Source organism: Martes martes (assembly GCF_963455335.1).
Source record: "Martes martes genome assembly, chromosome: 5".
NCBI classification, from domain to species: domain Eukaryota; kingdom Metazoa; phylum Chordata; class Mammalia; order Carnivora; family Mustelidae; genus Martes; species Martes martes.
Genome location: NC_137892.1, coordinates 144,740,194 through 144,760,543, shown reverse-complemented (window position 1 = coordinate 144,760,543; position 20,350 = coordinate 144,740,194). Strand labels below are relative to the sequence as shown.

General features: G+C 34.4%; 1 protein-coding gene across 1 annotated transcript in view; it reads right to left on the bottom strand.

Annotated features, from left to right (window-relative positions):
- Positions 1-20,350, bottom strand: part of CDH9 (cadherin 9) — a gene marked incomplete at both ends in the record, with an annotated part of 82,249 nt that overhangs the window by 2,748 nt on the left and 59,151 nt on the right. The window contains 5 exons of the mRNA XM_080804574.1: positions 2,692-2,943; positions 3,039-3,156; positions 7,200-7,321; positions 7,763-7,899; positions 19,829-20,082. Coding sequence (XP_080660700.1) covers positions 2,692-2,943; positions 3,039-3,156; positions 7,200-7,321; positions 7,763-7,899; positions 19,829-20,082 — 883 coding nt within the window. The remainder of the gene's footprint in view (positions 1-2,691; positions 2,944-3,038; positions 3,157-7,199; positions 7,322-7,762; positions 7,900-19,828; positions 20,083-20,350) is intronic.

Sequence of the window (20,350 nt, the reverse complement as noted above, 5' to 3'; positions counted from 1 at the left end):
ATGATCATTAGACTTGCACTAGAAGAGGGTACATATGACAGTAAGCACATTTTGCTTTTGTTTCTTGTTTAATTGGATGCACACATTTCCTTTTGTCTGATATATCCTATTCTTATTAATTTAATTATCATTCTAAATAGTTCCCATAAGCTTCCTCTGACTCCCAAGGTGTCTTAAGGAACCAAAAAAATTAGAAAAGTCCTGCCTCAGGTTTTAGTCCTTGACTTTGCCTTGTAACATAGACAAACTCTAAGAACTACATTTCTTCAGACTGTAATAGGTAGGTTTAAAGTATCATTGTCCATGCTATATCACTCTCTTGCTAAGAGTAGTCTCTCTTTACCATAGAAACTTAGAAATTTAGTAACTGTGTGCAAACAACAGTTGTTGGCGAGGATGTGGAGAAGGGGAACCCTCTTGCAGTGTTGGTGGGAATACAGACTGGTGTAGCCACTCTGGAAAACAGTACAAGTTAAAAATAGAACTACCCTATGATCCAGCAATTACACTATTAAGTATTTACCCAGAGGATACAAAAATACTAATTCAAAGGGATATATGCACCCCAGTTATAGCAGCATTGTCCACAATAGCCAAATTATGCAAACAGTGCAAGTATCTATCGACAAACAAATGGATAAAGAGGTGGTATATATCTTTACAGTGGATATTACTCAGACATAAAAAAGAATGAAATCTTGTCATTTGCAATGACATGGATGGAGCTAGAGAGTATTATGCTAAGTGAAATAAGTCAGAGAAAGACATGGATGGAGCTAGAGAGTATTATGCTAAGTGAAATAAGTCAGAGAAAGACAAATACCATGTGATTTCGTTCATATGTGGAATTTAAGAAACAAAACAGATGAACACAGGGAAAGAAAAAAGGAAGCAAACCGTACATAATGCAGACTCGTAACTACAGAGAACACACTGAGAGATGGTGAAAGACAGGTGGGGAAGAGGGATAAGTTAAATGGGTGATGGGGACTAAGGAGGGCACTTGCTGTGATGAGCACTGGGTGTTGTATGGAAGGTTGAATCACTATATTGTACACCTGAAACTAATATTACACTGTATGTTAACTAAGTTGAATTTGAATAAAAACTTAAAGAAAAGATGAAATCACAGCAAAATAGCTTAAGGAAGTTTGATAACAAAACCTGAATTAGAACCAATTTTAACTAAAATGATAGAAAACCACTCCATATATAAGCAGCCAGTTGGGAAGGTGGATGGGCAGAAAGGTGGCAGACTTTTCAGAATAATGAAACAGCCTTCTAGGATTTCTGCATAGGAAAAATATGCAATTTAGTTTCCTAATGTTATGGTATCTCAGCTTGTTTTGGGGGTGCTTTTGTTCCCCCCATGGGCGCATGCTTATCTTTATGTCTGTATGTATTATCTTAATATAGAAATGTTAAAAATCAAATTTGTAATATACATATTTCCATGTTGTTAGAAATTAGGAAAGTAGAACTGTGTGAGCAAATAAAATATAGTATCAGTAGCACTTAGCCAAAAGGGAAGCCAAAATTTATTTTCCGTGGGGATACAAAAATATTTTACAGAAGAGCTGAACTTCCCAGGAGCAGTTCTGAGATGTGGATTGGTGGTATGAATATTCTAAAGCACCCTGAGAAAATGTTTTTCTAAATAGTTGGATCATTTTAGCTGAGACAAATGTTTTCCCCTCACTTTTCATCAATCCCCCACTGAAGTCCTGCAAGGATATTTGGCCAAAGGGATTTCATCCAGATAGCTTGAAAGGATTTGCAGTGAAAAGGAGCCAGCACATATGAGCACTGGAACATAAATTTGGCTGGCTCTCATGCCCTCAGCATAAGCATTTTGGATGAATATTTGATGGAAACAATTTTGGGGGGAATGTTTTACAGTGGAACAACTGTTTAATTGAATTAAATTGTTGTCCTGTTAGGGCATGCTCAAATAAAACATTTGCTATTGAAAGCATGACTTTAGAAAACATTGCGGGACTAGGTATGACCACAATGTCATGGTGATATTTTTAAGAAATGAACTTAAACTTTTATTTCACACCTATGTTTAACAAATTACATGAATAAAAAGTTTATCTTATCTTGACAATTTAAATGCACTTGCCAATTAGGTGTCTAATATACATAATTTAATATTTTGTATATTAGTAATTTTGTTTAGTAATTTTGTTTGTAATTTTATTAGTAATGGTAGTCTTTGTTTTTGAGAATAATGGTTTAGAAGGAAAATTCTGAAATAGACTTATCTGAGTTTGAATGCTAGTTAAAACCTTTCTAAATGAGTGAATTTATATGTTATTTAGTCTTTCTTGAGAAGAATCCAAGTATTTATCTTACAGTTGATATGAAAATTAAATCAGTTATAAAATTAAATATCCTTAGAACAGTGGCTATGGTTTGTTAGCAGTAAGCAGTATAATATAAAATAGATATTTAAAATATATGTCTGTATATAGTACTAGCTATTATCTGTTTTTTATCTCTGGAAAGCTAGACCTATCTCAGAGAAAACTCAATTTTTTTTTTTTCCTAATAGAAAGAACCATTTTATAAAAAAGTTAACTATTTCAACATTTAGCCCTAGAGAAGTGTGCTTTTCGGTTGCACCATCACTGAACGAGAAGGGAGAGACATATTAGAGCGAAATGAGCATTCGGAAGTGTAACTTACCAAGTAGGATGATAACACAAAGAAGGATGGCAATGAGGGCCCCCGTGCTCAGGCCAGCTGCTAGGACCAAGGCCTCTGCATTGCAGGACTGCATGTTTCCTTGATTATCACAGGCACACACACGGATAGTGAGTGTGCCAGTGCTGCTCTGAATTGGATAATCATTGTCAAAGATTAAAATCGGCAGTAGATAGGTGCTCATTTTGTTGCGGCTGTACCCATCCTTTCGAGTCATGATTCCTGCTGTATTATCTAGGGGAAAAAAAAAAGTGAGGGAGAAAAAACTCAGACCAGTTTTTAATTTTGCATCTGAAGGTCTCAGTTTTAGCTTTAAAAATGTTCTATACCTTTATTATCTACAATAGTGAAGTTCGGATTGAGAGGAAATTCTGGTACTGGTTCAAAGAAAAATTTGTGGCCTCGGGGAGGGTCGTCTTTGTCCATGACACTGACAGTCTGAATCAACTGAAACCAAATCAATAAATTAAATAAGGCACAACGAAAAGCAACTCTTATTGTTATAGGACATTTTAAGCCAGGTTTGTGTTTTAAAGATATCATTGACATTAAAGAAAGAAAGAACAGGCCATTTTCAGAAATTATGCCAAAGCTTTTTATGGTTCAGTGTAGTGTAACAATTAGTTAAGGTTAAAATATGTTCATCAAGTATTACTGTGTGAGGTGTCTCTATGATCACTGTCTGATTCTTGGCTCCTGGAATATCCAACCTCAAAGAAAAATTTAATCAGTCCAACATCTATCTTTTTTTAACATTGTTAGAAAGCACCCGTCTGTTTTATTAATAATTGGTTACTAATTTGTTGCCTCCACTAACTAACGATTATCTCAAAGGCAGAGAACATAACAGATGCATTTAAAAAAAAACAAAAAAAAAAAACAAAAGTAATTAGCACAGCTACTCCTACAGATCAAGAACACTAAAAATATAGTTTTGGAAAAATAAGCAATATGGTACATAATACCAGAAAGCAAAAGATTCTAAAGTGATGGGACGATCTGACTATGATCATATTGCATATTTTATTCAAAGTTTTGGTTTTTCTTTTAATGGTATCTGTAAAGTGTAGGAAGATATACGAATAAATGCCTTTAATATTTCATAAAATTAGGTCAAAGTTGAGAAATTACAACACCTCTTAACTGTACTCACTGTAAGTCAGACGTGTGCCTTACCGTGAAGATGGAGCAGCAAATAACAGGTCAGTCAGAAAAATTCCATTGAGCGTTTTATAGTGGAAAAAGCACTAAGCTACACATCGGGGTGCCTGTTTTTCTATTCACGGGTCTGCAATCTGGTGCGACTTGAAATCACAGCCATTTAATTACTCTTACTTTCAGATTTCTTTTCCACAAAAAGAAAGAGGTGCACCACTTCCAGGTGTAACAGTGCAACTTCTGTGATGAACAATTATTGGAATCTCACAGCAGTTTGACATACCTATTGTCTTGGTTATTGTGTACCCTCTACAGCCCTACTAACCTGAGTACTCATTAGTCAATACCGTTTCCCCGTTAATTTAATATTAACTATGATCTCATTCATTTTATTGGCAGAGAGTCACGGAACCTTACTTTTGTTTATACAATGCTTCTGAAGGTGCACAATTATGAATACAAACTTAATGCACATTTTCTCCTTGGGAGATTGGATCATGACCTAGAAAAAAATACTTGTAGTACTTAAATACTTTTGTTTAACCTCCTGTTCCAGATTGGCAATGATATGTCTAATTTTTAGGAATATTTTAGACGTAAACAACATCAGTCCTATGGTTATATGGCTGAGTTCTTAAAATGATTAGATGGGGGAACCTGGGTGGCTCAGTGGGTTAAAGCCTCTGCTTTCGGCTCAGGTCATGATCCCAGGGTCCTGGGATCGAGTCCGGCATCGGGCTCTCTGCTCCGCAGGGAGCCTGCTTCCTCCTCTCCCTCTGCCTGCCTCTCTGCCTACTTGTGATCTCTGTCTGTCAAATAAATAAATAAATAAAAATCTTAAAAAAAAATGATTAGATGGGCCACTGTTTATGCATATTTTAACAGAGAATACATATCAGTAAGCTTAAACTATATTTTCAGTCTTGTTAATTTTAACAAGCAAATCGATTTCTGCCAAGTGTATGAACAATGACAGAAATTTTAGTAGTAGTATATATTAAAATAATAATTAATATCAATATACTTTATCATTGTCAAATACTAAATTATACTAAATACTAAATAACGTGTATCAATTACTCACATGGGTCAACAGAAGAAAAGCATATTAATAGGCAAATAAGTAAAGACTATGTATATGCTATTGTCAATTGGCTTGTCTCTTCAAAACATATGTTCAGATCCTCATTCCCAGTACCTGTGTATGTGGTCTTATTTGGAAACAGGCTCTTTGTAGATGCCATCAAGTTAAGATGATGCCATAGGATTAGTGTGGGCCCTAAACCAATGAATGGAGTCTCATAAGAAGAGGGAAATGTGGATACAGAGAAATAGAAAAAGAATGTCACGGGACAGTGTGCACAGAGATTTGGAGTAATTCTTAGAATACTTGGGATGCCAGTGATTTCTGGCAATTCCAGAAGTTAGGAAACAGAGTCCTCTCCTAGAGTCTTTACAGAGAGGACAGACTGCTGACACCATTGATTTCAGACTTCTAGCCTCCAATACTGTGGGAGACCACATCTCTGTTATTTTAAGCTCTCTAGTTTGTGGTAGTTTCTCATAGTAGCCTTGGGAAACTAATACATCTGTGAAGATTATTTTAAAATGGCCACACATTTATGAAAAAATGTTCAGCCTGAATAATTTGGGAAGAATCCATGTTAAAATTATTATGAGATATTACCATTGGGTGGACACTTAAAGTCTAGTCTTCCAATAAATAGGCAAAACACTGGGTAAATGACCTATTTGGGAAGCTGTTCGGAGGCATTGGTGAGTATTTACATATAAAATTTAATTATTCTTGCTTCAAAGGTTGTATCAAAGGAAAAGAGTACCAGGTAGTGTATAAATATAAATGCATTATAGTGCTCATTATGGTGCTGTCTGCTAGAGCAACATTGTGTTTATAAACCAAATTTCTATTAGTAAGTGGATAGTTGAATGAGCTAATTAATCTATAGCTGCACTATAAAAATTCAGCATCAAATTAAAAAGAATCATTTACTAAATTGAGAGTATGTCCATTACATGTTGCAAAATGAAAAAAGAAAAACAATTTTTAATCCAAATAACTGTGTAATGATTCTTTTTGGCAAATAATGATAATACCCCATTTTTATTCTTGGGTATGTAAGTGGAATCTCTGTCTGGGTCTGCTTGTTTGGGCTGCCACGAAAATCACTGCAGCCTGGATAGTTTCAATAACAGAAATTTATTTTCTCACAGTTCTGGAGACTGGAAGTCTGAGATCAAGGTACCAGCTTAGCAGGTTTCTGATGAGAGCTCTCTTTCTGGCTTGCAGACATCTTTGCTACATTCTCACATTGCCTTTCCTTTGAGTGTGTGCATAGAGAGAGAGACAGCGATCTCTCTGGTGTCTCTCCTTTGAAGGACATTAATCCTCTCCAATCAAAGCCCCAACCTTATGATCTCATTTAACATTCATTGCTTCCTTAGAAGCTCCATCTCTAAATACAGCCATGTTGGGGGGTTAGGGCTTCAGATGAATATTTGGTCCATTGCAATCCTCACTGGAAGAAAAGGAGGACAGTATTTCACTTTTGTTTTCTATATTTAAATAGACACAATGGTATTATGTATGATTCTTAACATCTATCTACTTTTTCTTTAAAGAAGTACCTAAATAACTTGTTAAAATTTCTTTCAGTGAAATTTGTGCAGTTGCTGTCATTTATAAAATGCCATATTAGTGCCCAAAATGAACATACTCTGCATTTGCTTAAAGTTACTTTAGAGATCTCTTATATATTAGGGGGACTTTGCAAGAGGACTTTGTAACTCTTGTACAGTCTCATTTTATCTCAATAATATTAAAGTTGAAAAATCACAAAGTATAATTTATCAAACCAAAATATCCTGCCTGAGATTAAAAGAGGAAAATATAATCAATGAGACAATTATTGCAATTCCCTTTATACTAACCCAGAACAATTTCATTTTCATACTTCATGTTTTATTTAGTAATATATTTCCATTCTATTCTTGAATATAACTCAGTATCAGCATAATTATGAATCCAGGGAAGAACTTTCCATATATATATATATATATTCATTATATACCCAGTATATAAATTAAAGCATATATTCAAACTTTTCCTATTACATCATGACTTTCATAATAAGAACAACTTCAGAAGTCATCTGATTAGATCGCTGTGAGTGTTTTGGAAAGGGGAGATGAACAGGTGACAGAGGATTGACAAGGGTTTGCATAAAAAAAGTTGGTGCAAGTGAATTAATATAATGTTATCTGCCTTTGTGAAGAGGAGATATATTTTTAAAGTTCATAATAATTTTATTTACCTGCCCAGGTTTTGCATTTTCACAAACAAATGTTTCATAGTACATGGCAAATTCCGGAGCATGGTCATTTATATCTAGAATTCTGATGAAGACAGGGATGTGGCTACTTTGTTTTGAGTTATCTGCAACGAGAACATGTGTAAGACTTCAGTCTCATTTACAGAGAAGCGGTGATACCACTCACCCCATTTGTAACTTAGCAACAGATCATTTCTGTAGTATTCACTTTCTCAATTGGATTGCTGATGAATAGTTGAGCTTTCTTACATGGTCCAGATGGAAAGCATGATTAAAAAGAGGAGAATATGATTGAGAATGAAGTATTATTTGTAAGACATAATTTCTTAGATTAATTATTTTTAGGAGGTTAGATTGTATTTCTATCCTAGAGTAAGGCGTAAAAGAATATCAAGTTTAAAAAGTGGATATTCGATAGTCATTAAAATAATACAAGTATCCAACACAGTCTGATGTTGTTAATGATAAAATCATTCAAGAAATAGAGTCTACTTAATGCTATTATTTTACCACTTTGGTGTTCAGGTGGATTATTTCCCACTCACTTATTTCTGTGGCTGTAACGGTGATGTTGTGCCAAGGAGATGATTCCCGATCGAGGGGTTTCAAAGTGAAAATAGAGCCATTTTCGGAGTGAATGCTAAAAATCCGGTCCATATCAGTATGCCGATCAATAGAGTATCTGGCAGAAAAGAGATTCATGAATCTAGGCATGAAGATTCTTAATTCATCTGCTATTTCTTAATGTTACAGACTATTTAAGCAATGTTCTCATAGAGTCATGACCAGTAAAATGCTGACAACTTTCACAAATTTTTGTTTAATATAATTGTCATTTAAACAGTTTGATATATTCTGCCTTTTCTATCACTACTATTCTATGATTATATGTACTTCAGAGTTATTATTTATACTCCTGAGTCCTTGTGGCAACCTTTAAGTGAGTTTTTAATTGTCACTTGATTTGCTTAACCTATCATAGACCTGTTGCAGTGCCTGAAACATAGTAACCAGTCATAGTAAATTTGATAGAGTCAATTGCATTAGATAAATTAAAATATGCTAAAAAACATAAGAACATGTGTCCACGGAGTCCTTATAACTGTAAGTGAATAGAGAGAAGCTGCTGTAAAGTACATTGCTCTTGAATGGCTCTCTATTCAAGGAACATCTCAGATGCATCAAAGGTTATCCTCCAATCTAGTCCTCTAAGCTATTGCAGATAAAAATGAAATGACATATTACACAGAGTTTTATGACTCTTTTCTTCAAGGCTGGCTATGGAGGATGTCATCATAAACTTTGTATCACTCCATGGTTGGCAAAATAATGCCTCCCCACCTCCCCTAAAGGATGCCCACCTCCTAATCCCTGAAACCTGGGACTCTGTTACTTTACCTGGTGAAAGTAATTTTGCAGATGTGATTAATGTTAAAGTCACCGAGAAGGGAGATTATTCTTGATTCTCTAGAAAGGCCTAAACTAATCATATGAACCATTTAAAGTGGAAGAAAAAGGCAGAGATGGGGTCTCGAGAAATAAGACGGCAGGAAAAAAAGAGATTTAAAGTATGAAAAGGACTTAACCTCTTACTGCTGGTTTGAGGACAGTGGAAAGGGACCGCATGCCAAAGAATACAGGCAGCCTCTAGAAACTCAGACTGAACCTTGAGCTGACAGCAAGAAAATAAGAATTTCAGACCTACAGCTGCAAAGAACTGAAATCTGCTAATAACTTGAGTGAGCAAGGAAACGATTTATCTCCTACAGTTTCCAGACAGGAATGTGGCCCTGTCCACACAAACACCTTGACTTCAGTCCGGTGAGACTCATCCCAGATCTCTGACCTATAAAACTGTAAGATAATAAATTTGAGTTGCTTTAAGCAGTAAGTTTATGGTAATTTTTAATGATAGCAATGGAAGGCTGCAATGCACTTATAAGAAAGATCTTTTAAAAGACCAGCTTATAATAAAATCCTATCATTATGTCAGGCCATATTAGGCTATACTAACACTTTACGTCTGTTTGAGATTTCTGCTGAGTGTCTAATTAAGCCATATAGGAAAACAAGTTTTTCTTAAACATTACTGTTCATATGAATTACATTAGGATCTTGTTAAGAACAGATTCTGATTCAGTAGGTCTGGTGTTGGAGCTAGGATTTTTATTTCTAACAAACATCCTAGACCAATTGCGTGTTATAAGCCTATGGACAAGGCTCATACAATAAGGTTATATACGATGGAATAAACTGATTAGAATAAAGACAGAAAAAGAAAAAAAAAGGGAGAAAACTAACAGACTAAACAGCATCCGGTATAGTTCTCATTTTTCTAGGTATCTTATTAACTTCAGTTAGCAAATGCACTCCTTTGACCTGGTGAATTGGGAAATTACAACTCCCATTATAAATATAATATATGCAGTATCAGGCACTGATTTTGACAAACATATAAGTAATAGATATTGAGCATCCAATGTTATAAACATGAAATATTTGTAATTTTAAAAAATATTGGATGAAAATCTATTTATCTAAATTCTATGATTTTTGTTTGTTTGTTTGCCTTGGTTGTTATAGTAAAGAATCCATGACTTAGTCTATTGTTTTAAGAACTATACTGAAATTAAGAGATCCATTAGTAAATTCAGCTTTCCAAAATAATTGTAATAGCTTAACATCACGGGGTTTGCCTGATTTATGTTCTGCTAAACTTTATCAAAAGAGTTTCTCAGACTGACAGATACCATTTCAAAGTGAGTATTTGAGCATGTGGGCAAAATATATACATATACTGGATTTTTTAAAAAGATTTTATTTATTTATTAGCAGAGAGAAAAAAACAAGAAGAGGGAGCAGTAGGCATAGGGAGAAGCATACTCCCTGCTGGGAGCCTGATGCAGGGTTCGATCCCACTGGGATCATGACCTGAGCTTAAGGCAGACACTTAACCAACTGAGGCACACAGGCACCCCTATATAATTTATCTCAAATATGGAATAGCTAAAAGCTTTACATAGTTGGTTTTAGGTTCCTTTCTGTATCTAGTCTCAAAATATAAAACCAGACCCTTCACCTTCTTGTCCTTTGGAAGGGTTGTGCGTGGGCACTAGAGCCACGGGAAAATGGTGGTATCTTCTCACTTTTTCAATAATCATAATTGTAATTTTCCTACATGGTGTTATGAGAAAATTGGGGAGATTTTTGATATTTGGTCAAATTATTGATTATATGATATATGGTCACTGCTGAAAAGTAGCTATACTTCTGGTGTGGGAACTCCTAAAGAGATAGAAGATAACTAGAAGCTAGATACAAAAATAAATATATAAAATACACACGGTGTATATGTATATCTCCCAGAAGCAAAATTTCTATCAGGTTTTAACCAGCAATTCATTGTCAGACAAGCATCTGAAAGATTATTAAAAAAATAACTATTAATGTACTAAAATTGAGGATGGCAGTCATATTAAATTTTCTCTTCTAAATCTCTATTGCTTAATAAATGCTGACATGGAAAAAAGTACCGTGCTTCCTATCTCTAGGTGTCAAGCCTCATACAATTTTAGTTCCTAATATGGGCTAGGAAAGCCAGTAGAACATTTTTAAATGTTCTGTTTTACTTAGATAATTAAATACTTTCACCAAATTCTGCTAATGAATAAAACAAACCTAAAATGAACAGAAAGAAAGCAGTGCAAAAAAATACATATATAACTCAACCACATCTATGTATTGCGTGGAATTCAATTTATAATATTTGCCCGAATATATTTCTTTCGATTGTTGGAAAAGTCAGTAGCTAGCCATTATCACTATGGCTAATCAGACATTGGATTTTTTTCCTACTGTTAGCATTAAAGATCAAAATGAAAAATAAAATTCCTTTGTACTCATTGTTACTTGCCCTGGAGATTAGCATGGGGCTTTCTCTGATTGAGGAATAGATAACAATTCTAACATTATGCAAGTGCAGCTTTGACATGCTTGGAGCTTATGTGGCATCAGAGTAAGTTTCTGACTATCCTGTTCGTAGATTCAATCTTGAAAGGTATTACTTTCCAAGTGAAGAATTCACGGTGGAGAACCACTTCGACAATTTCGAAATGGCTCGCTTGAACACTAACACTGAACACTTCCAGGTATGTATTCAGAAATTCGCCCTAGTGCAAATGATGTCTCACAGTTTGTCAAAGCCCAGTGATAACTGTCTTGTATTCAGCAGCCCATATTCTGTTTTCAACACAGAATGGGACATTCTGGTTTACCTATTAGGAATAAATACACTAGATTACTGCAGATGGCTAGAAAGAGCTTGATAAACAACCCAGGACAAAGCTATCTTCATATTCCAGCAGATGGCCTATTAAAACAACACTATTTTATTGATCTCCTTACATTTAATTTTGATCAATTAGTTAAACAAAAAAAAAGGCTGCTGGCATAACTTCTTAAATGAAACAGGGTCTGCAGAAACAGCAAATAAATGAAAAAGAGCACAAGAGAACTGACCCTGTGGAAGCTGAACTCTGCTCCAGTTTGTTTGCTTTCCATTTTGCATGTTCTACTGTTAAGAATCCAACACATATCAGATCCCTGTATTTTCATCTATCACAATAAAACACGTAAATTAAATTACAGACACCAGAACAAATCAGTAGTATGCAGAAATGTGTCAGGGTTAGTACTTCTCTTCCTTTACTGAATGCCACGTACATCTTCCACCCACTAAGTCAATATTACTAGGCTATTAATTTGCTCTTTCCTTTCCAGCTACTGCATTCCAGAAATGTGTTTTCTATCTCCAAACTATGAAACTTTCATTGCTCTACAAAAAGAGAACGAGACTATATAGTACTTCTCTACAAAAAGAGAAAGAGACTATATAGTACTTGAGCAAATAGTTCAAATCTTTTTTTTTTCAAATATTAATGGCATGATTTTTAAATAATCATGATTTTTAAATAAATGAATATTATTTTACTCTCTAATAAAATCAAAGTATTAGAATATTAGAGAAACACTCACACACACACACACACACACACACACACATCCATTTATTCACTCATTTCAGCTTAGGGTAGAATCATGTACATTTATTGAAGCATAAAAGCGTTTCTTTCCAGCAAGTTTTTTGTGTACTTACTTCTCAGTTTGACTGCGGTAGAAAAGATTTCTTCTAAAATTTGCTGAACTTTAAATATGTTGAGCATAAAATAGGTGTGAAATGAGACAACATGTTCTTTCAGAACCTGTAAAGCTATAATCAACCCTATAACTTGGGAAATCCATGATTACTAATGAGGTGAAGCAGAGCTGACAACAGCTGCTAATTGTAATCATAATCTCATGTTGCAAGCGGCAGATGTATTTCAGAAAATATGTTTGATGAACAGATTTACTGGTGGGTGAGAAATAGTTCCTAAGATTTCCCTGGGAAATATTTCTGCATGTTGCTTACCGTGGCCCATTTCTGCTGTGGGGATCGATCCTCCTTCTAAATTCTATAGGAGCAAACGAAAGTGTCACGTATTACAATGTTGTCTCCTTGTTGCATTATTGCCAGTTTCTCACAGTGTAGTAGGATATCTAAAGGTTTTTGTGTGTGTGTGTGTGTGTGTGTGTGTGTGTGTGTGTGTGCATATTTCTTTATATAAACAGGAACCAGTCTGTCCTTATCCTGAGGAAATTCCAGATATAGGAAGGGATATATCTGTATAGACTGGTGGATTATGTATCCATATCTATTTCTATATCTGTATCTATATCAATCTGTATCTATATCTAATCCATATATATGTGTTTGTGTGTGTGTGTGTGTATATATATATATATACACATACGTGTGTGTGTATATATATATATAGGAAGGGATATATCTGTATAGACTGGGTGGATTATGTATCCATATCTATTTCTATATCTGTATCTATATCAATCTGTATCTATATCTAATCCATATATATGTGTTTGTGTGTGTGTATATATACACATACATACATATATGTATATGTATATACATGATTGCTGGAAATTTAGTTGCAGTCTATCTATATATATCCCATATATATATACACATGCATATATGTATGTGTATATATACATATATGTATACATATATATATGCATATATACACATATGTATATATGTATGCACATATATACATGTATGTATATATGTATACATATATACATGGGATATATATAGATAGACTGCAACTAAATATATATATACACATACACACATACATATACATATATACATATACATATATATACACATACATATACATACATATATAACTAAATTTCATACATATATATGTATGTATGTATATATATACATGGGATATATATAGATAGATAGACTGCAACTAAATTTCCAGCAATCATGTATCCCCTACACAATAGTATGTTATTTATCCAATAGAAGTTTATTGAGAAGGTTAATGGCATTATCAAATATTTACAATTAATAAAAATACATAAACCTATATATATTATAATGATCTCTACTTACTAAAGTTAGTTAGGTGATTGATAAATGGAAACTTTCAATATCTGATAAAAGTAGAGTAAAATACCACTGAAGTATCTATTGAGAGAACAATTTAATAGATGTCTTCTTCACTATAAAATTTCCTGTGCAAGAGTGACTAAATTATATAACTAAAAACTTGTTTTAAAAATATTTTGAATGTCCTTTTTTAGCAACTGTAAAATAACAAGGAATGGATTTACTAGCCCCCCCATATACACGTGCACGCGCATACACACACACACACACACCACTAACACTAAATGAAATATATGAAACTAAATGAAAATTATTTTTGAAGAATTACACACTAGTGAACAATGACAGTAATCCCAGGGAAAAGAGAAAGATACGATGTGATCCATAAAACTTCCCAGTTTGCTGCCAGGGAGAGGTTCCAGAAAATAATACAGGAAATAAGATCCCAGATGGAGTCTGTCAGTCCCCTGCATTCAAGCTGATAGTCCATGTCGAGGACAAAGTGTCTAGAATTTGAAAGGCTGAGTAATTCATGGGAGAGAACTCCACAAAGCAGGAACTACTGAAATCTGAAGAAAATATAACTCAAGTTTTCAGCTAAGTTCTGATCAGAACATATTTGGATACAGCTAAAGTGAAACAATAGAAGTAATCAATCACAAGGATTAGGAGGGAGCAAAACTATGAACTGGCATTTACTGGGAATAGTTCTGTTTCCACCAACCGAAGAGGAGAAATTCGTAACTCATGGGGCTCTGGTAGACTACTCAGGAAGGTCTTACTTGATTTACGGGGCAAAATTAGGTCTAGAAAAAGGGCTGCTAATAAAGCACAAAAGCCAGGTCCAAAAGATTAAGATGTTGTGAGTAATTTAAACACACATCTGAGGGGTGCCTGGAAGGCTCAGTTAAGCGGTTGAGCATCTGCCTTTCACTCAGGTCATGATCCCAGGATCCTGCTCAGCAGGGTGTTTGCTTCTCCCTCTGCCCCTCCTCCTCCCCCTGCTTGTCGGACTCTGTCCTCTCTCTCTCTCTCTCTCTCTCTCTCACTCGTGCTATCTCTCAAATAAATGAAAAAAATTAAACACATCTGAATGCAGCTCAAGAGTATATATGAAGATGCAAAGCTAAAAAAAAAAAAAAAAGAAAATGCAAAGCTACTTAACACTAAACACAGTAAAAGCACAGTGTTTGTCATCAAGTCAAAAATTACAGGCGTTGTGGGGCGCCTGGGTGGCTCAGTGGGTTAAAGCCTCTGCCTTCGGCTTGGGTCATGATCCCAGGATCCTGGGATCGAGCCCCACATAGGGCTCTCTGCTCAGCAGGGAGCCTGCTTCTCTCAGTCTCACTCTCTGCCTACTTGTGATCTCTGTCTGTCAAATAAATAAATAAAATCTTAAAAAAAAAAATTACAGGCGTGCCGAAAAACAAGAAAATATGACCGCCAGGAAAAATCTGTCCATCGAAAACAACCCAGAAATAACTCTTCCAGAGAAGAGATTATAATCTACGAAATGAAAAAATACTCTAGATGGAATTAAAGCAGGTTAGATATTGAAAGAAAAAAAGATTAGTAAACGTGAAGATGAGGATGAATGGGAACGATTTAAAATGGCTTAAAGGGAAAAAAAGATAAACAGCACCAGTGCACTGTATTGCACATATAGGAGACCTAGCATAACTATAATTAAATGCCCTTAAAGAGAAGAATATAGGGCAAAAAATATTAAAAGGACTTGCTGGAAACTTTTCCAAGTTTGAGGAAAGCCATAAAAATCACAGATTCACGAAGCTTTATAAACTTCAAGTACAAAATAGTTGAAGCATATTATAGAAAGTTACATCATAATCCAATTGCTAAAACCAGTGACAGAATCTATAAGCATCCTGTGACACAACTGACGAGAAGAGAAAAATAAACATTAAGGACAATGCAAAAATTTTATTGTATTGGTACAAAAACCAACAACACAACTAAAGTTGTACCTAGAGGGAAATTTATTTATCACTAAAATGCACATGTGAGAACAATAGCAGGTCTCAAATCAATGACCTCGGCTTCTGACTCAAAGACATAGACAAGAAGAGCAAATGAAACTCAATGTAAACAGAAAAAAAGAATGAAGATTGGAGCAAAAAAGAGAAAACAAACTATTGAAAAACCAATACAACTTGTTCCTTGAGAAAATCAATCAACTAAAAGTCTAGTCACGCTGGCCAACAAAAAAAAGAAAGTAGCTACAAATTAACAATATCATCAATGGCTATCATTACTAGAGTATCAAAAGGATAATATAAATATTATGAACAACTTTTTTCAACTATGATGAAATTCAAAAATTCCCTGAAAGATGAAGAAAAGGAGGAAAAAAAGCCAAACCAAGTCATTCAAGAATTAAGAAAACCTGAAGAGCCTTACAACTACTAAGGAAACAGAATTTGTAGCTATAACTCATATAAAAAAGATAATGCAGTTCTTTGCTTTTAAATTCTACCAAACGTTTGAGGAAAAATAACGTCAATTCTATGCAAACTCTCCAGAAAAGATTGAAAGAGCATCTTATACTTATAACTGCATTGTATGAGACAGTATTACCATGACGCCAAACCCAAACAGACATTACATGAAAACCAAACTGTAAAATAATGTCCCAGTAAAAATAGGTGCAAACTTATTTTTAAACTTCAGTAAACTGAATTCAACAGTGTATAATGATTATAGTATAACGCAGCTAAGTGGCTTTTATCCCAATAATACAGAGCTTGTTCAATATTTAAAAAATAAATCAAATAATACATCATTTTACTATATGGCCATCTCAGTAAACACAGAAAATAGCATTTGACAAAATCCAAACTCTGTTCCTGATAAAAATACTTAGAACAAAAGGAATAGAATGAAATTGACCCTGCAGATGGCATCATACTGAATGATGAAAGACTAAATGATTTCTTCGTAAGACAAGGTAGAAGGTAAGGATTTCTGCTCTTACTACTTCTTCTTAACATCGTTTTGGAAGTTTTTGCCAGTGCAATAAAGCAATAAAAATAAATATAAAAAATGTTTTTTGTAGACATAAAAAACCACAAAACACAGCTGAAAAAAAATCCCTCTATAAGCAGAGAAAATATATTCTTTTGGGTTAATAGATTCAGTATCATTAGGACTGCATCGATTCTGCGTACATTACTCTACACACTTAACACAACTCAAATCAAAATTCTAGCAGACTCTTTTGTAGCAGTTGATATATGAAAATAAAAAGGACCTTGAATTACCAAACAAACTTAGAAAAGAAAAAAAAAAGTTAAATGACAAATAATATTTAATTTCAAGACTTTTTATAAAGGTACAGAAAACTGTGATTTTGCAAACATAGATAAATACATAATTGGAATAGAAGAGAGAGTCCAGACTTAGATCCATATATACATGTGCAATTGAATTTTAGCAATGGTGTGAAGGCTATTCAGTGACAAGAATAGTTTTTGCAACTCATGATGCTAGAAATGTTGGGGATCCATATACCAAAAAGCAAAAGAACTTTGACCCATACCTCATACAATAGAAAATTAACTTAAATCATAGATGTAAATATAATACTGAAAACAGTAATCTTCCAGAAGAAAACATGGAATGAGAATTTTGGAATCAGGTAGATGTTTTGTATATAAGGCACTAAAAGCTCAATCCATAAATTGAAAGTTAATAAATTAGATTTCATCAAAATTGAGAGTTTTGAAAGTTTATGGGAATGTAAATACAGGGCACTAACTGAGAGAAAATATTTGTAAATCACATATCTGAGAAAGGACTCGTGTCCATTGTGTGAAGTGGGTGTGTGTGGGTCTGTGTGTGTATGTATCTCCAAATCGATAATAAAAAAGTAACACAGTAAACACAGTAAAATCTAAGCAAGTAGTGAATAAATATTTTATCAGAGAACATGTATGAGTGGCACATTAAGCATATAGAAAATGTTCAACATCGTTAGTCACATAGGCAATAAGATACTATTATACACCTACTAGAACGACTGTGGTTAAAAAGGCTGACTTTTTATGGTCCGATCATAACTCTTAGAGATATTTACTCAAGAAAAATGAAAACATGTAACTGTGCAAATTCTGATGCACAAATGTTTGTATATATACTTAAATACAAATGTATATAAAGGTATTGCAATATCCAAGTATTTGAAACAACTCAAAACTGATCAGTGAACAGATAAGCAAATTGTGGCATCTCTGAACAATGGAAAACTTTTCAGCAATTGGAGGGATAAACTATTGATGCACATAACAACATGGAAAAATCTCAATATAGTTATGTAAGTAAAACAAGTTAGACAACAGAGAATACTTTATGATTGCCTTTATACAAATTCAAGAAAACCCCATCTATTCTAATCTAATCTATATTGACAGAAACCTGATCAGTGTTTGCCTGGGGGTTGGAGGATGGGTTTTAGGAAGTTTGGGAGGGAGGTATTAAAAAGTACATGAGCAAACTTTGGGGGGTAAGATATATATTCATTATCTTGATTTTGATGATGTTTTAGTGGGCATATGAATATACAAAAGTTGATCAAATCATACACAAATTAAAGTTGTGCAATTTATTGTTAGTAATACCTCAATACATTTGCTTAAAAAGAATAAAAAGGCTGTAATTTTCTAAGCTACCATGTCTGTAGTTGGAGCTTATGAAATTCCCTTTTGTGGGCAATGGGAAAAATGAAAGGAAACTAGACCAAATTCTGAGGGACAAAAACCATGTTTTGCCCTTTGCATAATTTTGTCCCTGAGGGATCTGCCTTGTATAACTGAAGTCAGTCCAATTAGTCTACAAATGAGGAACATTATATTAATTATCTCTAATTAGTAAACAGGTCATTAAGAAAGCAGGGTACGTCTGCCAAAGAACAGGCTATGCATTCGGATCAACAAGTTTGAATCCTCAGTCTGTTTATTTGTGTGCTGTGTGTCCTTTAACCCTTCGCATCTCAATTTATTCTTCTATAAAATTTGGGTGATAACAATTACACCTGCCTAATAAAGTTACGGTGAGGCTTCGCCGAACTAATAAATATAAATCTCTTTAGGTTCTCTAGCTTATAGCAAGTGCTCAATAAATGGTGACGGTGATTTTACAGAAGAAGGAATAGGCAACATGTTTGATGGTCTGGTATCGTGAATTTAATGCCACAGTTGGATGTAGCTACCCGTCTTCACCCACCCATCCTATCCATTTATAACTATATTTGTATTCCCTTTAAGAACCACACATAGTAATCACTTAAGATTCCGGAACATTTGAAAGTTTTGAAAAGGTTAATACAATTTTAAACTTGGGGAAAGTATTACACTATACTTCATACTTCACAAAACCATAATAATTTTAATGTTTGCAATTCTCAAATATCATTATTTTCTCTACTAATTCTCTGTTACTACTAGAATATAATTGACATACTATTTTTCCCAAAATTTTAATAAATGGTATGCTGAGTAGCTGTTTTTAAAGGAGAAACCAGTATTGCACTGAATGTTAACTGACTAGAATTTAAATAAAAAGTTGAAAAAACATAGTGTATAAACAAACAAAAAAGATTTTTCAGCATTTTCAAATTACCTCCTCATAACATTTCTAGAACAATGTTTTTCTGATTTATTTGTTTAGATCACGTATTATTGGACTACAATTTCTCCAAGAAAGACAATGAGATAAGAATCACAGTAGCTAAAGGATTAAAGTCCTGGACTCTGGAGCCAGATGGCCTGATTCTCAAACCCAGCTTTGCCACCCACTAATTGTTTGGCAGGTTATTTAAATGCTTAGTATCTTAATCTTATCACCTGCAGACAGGTATAATAACAGGATCTACCTTGTAAAGTGATGAGTCAAATGCAATCAAATCACTTAGAAGGGAGTCCAGCTAAGAGTTTGTGGTATGGAAGTGTTTAGTCTTGTTACTGTACTTGATCATACATAGCACAGCATCATTTTTTTTTTCCACACATGCTTATAAATAGTGAAAAGATGATTATTTTTCTGCAGACTTAAAGTTTTACGAAATACTTACTTTATCAAATTGTTCATGGCATCTGGGTCATACGCTGTAACCTGTCCAATGATGCTGCCCTCCTTCACATCTTCATCTACTTCTATCAAGTAGAAAAGTTTACTGAACACGGGAGGCTCGTCTGTATCTTCCACAGCTATCTTGACCACGGCTGTGTCTTTGAAGGGTCCCAGGTGTAGGAAGCGTGGATCAGTGTGAGTGTTACTTGCATCCACTCTTAAAGTGTACAGCATTTTGTTTTCAAAATCTAAATTCTGAAGTTAAATAAGAAAAATTAGTATGATATAGCAGACATGACAATGGAAGACAATATTAAAATGTAATAACCGGCTTTGTTAATGGTACCAGTAACTGTGGTTAAAAAACTTCCCCGGGGCACCTGGGTGGCTCAGTGGGTTAAGCCTCTGCCTTCGGCTCAGGTCGTGATCTCAGGGTCCTGGGATCAAGCCCCACATTGGGCTCTCTGCTCAGCAGGGAGCCTGCTTCCTCCCCCCTCTCTCTCTCTGTGCCTGCCTCTCTGCC